The sequence below is a fragment of the Austrofundulus limnaeus genome, unplaced genomic scaffold, assembly GCF_001266775.1.
Source record: "Austrofundulus limnaeus strain Quisiro unplaced genomic scaffold, Austrofundulus_limnaeus-1.0 Scaffold117, whole genome shotgun sequence".
In the NCBI taxonomy this organism is placed as follows: Eukaryota; Metazoa; Chordata; class Actinopteri; order Cyprinodontiformes; family Rivulidae; genus Austrofundulus; species Austrofundulus limnaeus.
Window position 1 is genome coordinate 1489486 of NW_013952519.1, and position 2330 is coordinate 1491815.

A 2330-nucleotide genomic window follows, 5' to 3' on the forward strand; every position below is an offset into this window, starting at 1 on the left:
CGCCCACTTCAAGAACCGGAACTTCTCACCTGGAAACTATTTGTGTGGAATTAGGCATATTTCTATATCACTACAGTAGCTTCTGCAACATTTTGTTTATCATTCAATTCAAAGGTGTCAGCAACAGAAGACTTGTCCACCCAGCTTTACATGTTGGAGCCAGAGTCTGACCCAGAACCAGAGTCTGACCCAGAACCAGAGTCTGACCCAGAACCAGAGTCTGACCAGAACCAGAGTCTGACCCAGAACCAGAGTCTGACCAGAACCAGAGTCTGACCCAGAACCAGAGTCTGACCAGAACCAGAGACTGACCAGAACCAGAAGACGAGGAAATTGTAGTTAGTAAGTCTCAAACCAGCAGTTTGAAACATTTACATTTTAAAGAATAAAGAGAAAAAATCTTTAAAAATAAAGATACGTGTTAAGATACTAAAGATACAAATATACTTGTTAACATGTTTAACTGCACCAGTCATATCAACTTTTCATTAATAACTGTTTAAGCTATAAAAAAGTATTTAATTTAAAAATCTGCCTTTGTCTCACATACAGTATTAGCAGCTGGCCATTGGCCGTCAGCTAAACCTAAAACTTTCTTAAACAGTTGAACAAGTCTGCAGTGAAACTTGTTGATAAGATGTATATTTATCTGTTTAAGAATTTTCTGAAGTGTATTGGACACGGTTAACTTTAAAAATGATTTGCAACAAAATACCACAGTAAAACCACTTGAAAGTGGGTGACCAGATTTCTGACCAATGTGTTTAACGTCGGCTGCAGCCCAGAACTGAGGCCTTGTTTGGTAATTCCATCGCAGATAATTTAACATAACGAAAACGTCATAGAAAATAGAGAAAACTTCACAGGCTGAAAAATCTGACCCAAACAGGAAATAAAGATGTGTTTGCAGCACCAGGAGAGACTAAATTTTACTTTTCTGCAGACAACAAAATGTATTGAACAGCTAAAAAGTGTATTTTGCACGATGCATGAAAAATGTTGGATAGTGCTACAGTCTTAAATTTAAATTTAACCTTTTTATATGCGTCACATGATCTAGATTCCATTATGTTACTGAAAAAAAACATTTCTACATGAATAATTTAACCTATTCCATCTAAAAAAAACAGGTTAATTTATTTTTAAATACTTTTTTCAACAAATATTGATAAAATTGAGCAAGTTCCTTGTTTTGGCTCTTGTGTAACTGAGTTTGTCGTCCCTGATCTGAAGGAAGTAGCAGCATAAAAAAAGTGTATTATTTATTTCTGAGGCAGCTTTATTAAAGAAAACTCATCTGAAACAACTCATAATAAAGTTTTTAAAGAACGGATGTTCTTCTTAGTAAAGTCACTTTTCTGCTGAAACCAAAACCAGGAGATTCTTATCGAGCTGTTGCCTCCGAGGGAAACTCATAAATGTTCATTTTGTTTGGTCAAACTGTTGTCACCAGTTTACTGTGAGGTGATGTAACGAGAGTGAAGCAACTTCCTGAGCAGCGTTGGTGTGAGGGAGTTACACCGAGTTCATCTTCCTCATTCGAGGCTTTCTTCTCTGTGGGATTCATCATCCAGCTGCAGCTGCAGGAACCTGATGGATGCTCCTGTTTAAGACTGAACGGTTTTAAAATGAACCTTTGGTTTTTAAACCTCCAACTGCTCTGGACTCTGACGAGCGTCCTCCGTGTGTTTTCTGTTGGTGAGTTTCAACCACATTAAATCAGTTGATTTAACTGAACTGACTTTCTGAAATGAAAATATGTTGAATATATTGTTTTACTTGTGAGAATTCAGGCATTTCTTTATACTCAGCAGCAGTTTTTCTGTTTTTTTTTTTTATTTCACACAGTTTTATTGATCAGTTCAAAGTTTGGTTTGCTTTAGTCCTGCAGCACTGAGCACAGTTTCAGGCTTTTGTTTGTGCTTCTAGTTTGCACTTTTCATCCCAACAGAAGTTTTGTAGTGACCAGAGTTACTGTTCTGCTCAGAATTCTGCTCTTCAGTGTGGTTTACCTCAGGGCTCTATCCTGGGTCCCTTGTTATTTATATGTTAACGACCTCCTGGTATTTCAGATAAACTTTCTAAAATCTTATTTGCAGATGATACAAGTGTGTTTTTTCTCACATAACCCTGAAATTTTAATTAAAAGGCAATTAATGAAGAACTTGACAAGTTATCCACTTGGTCCAAGTTCAACAAATTGTCACTTAACATAAAAAAACAAGTTATATGTTTTTCAGTATTAATTCTAATTCATTGAAAATAGAAATTGATAATATTCCCATTAACAATGTTAAATCCACTCATTTCCTTTGCGGTATACTAGATCA

The 2330-nt window shown here is 36.0% G+C and overlaps 1 protein-coding gene across 1 annotated transcript in view; it reads left to right on the forward strand.

Annotated features, from left to right (window-relative positions):
* Window positions 1-318: 318 nt before the first annotated feature.
* Window positions 319-2330, forward strand: part of LOC106521888 (interleukin-6 receptor subunit beta) — a gene marked incomplete in the record, with an annotated part of 19323 nt that continues 17311 nt past the window's right edge. The window contains 2 exon segments of the mRNA XM_014014644.1: window positions 319-342; window positions 1454-1698. Of these exon segments, the coding sequence (XP_013870098.1) occupies window positions 1629-1698 (70 nt within the window).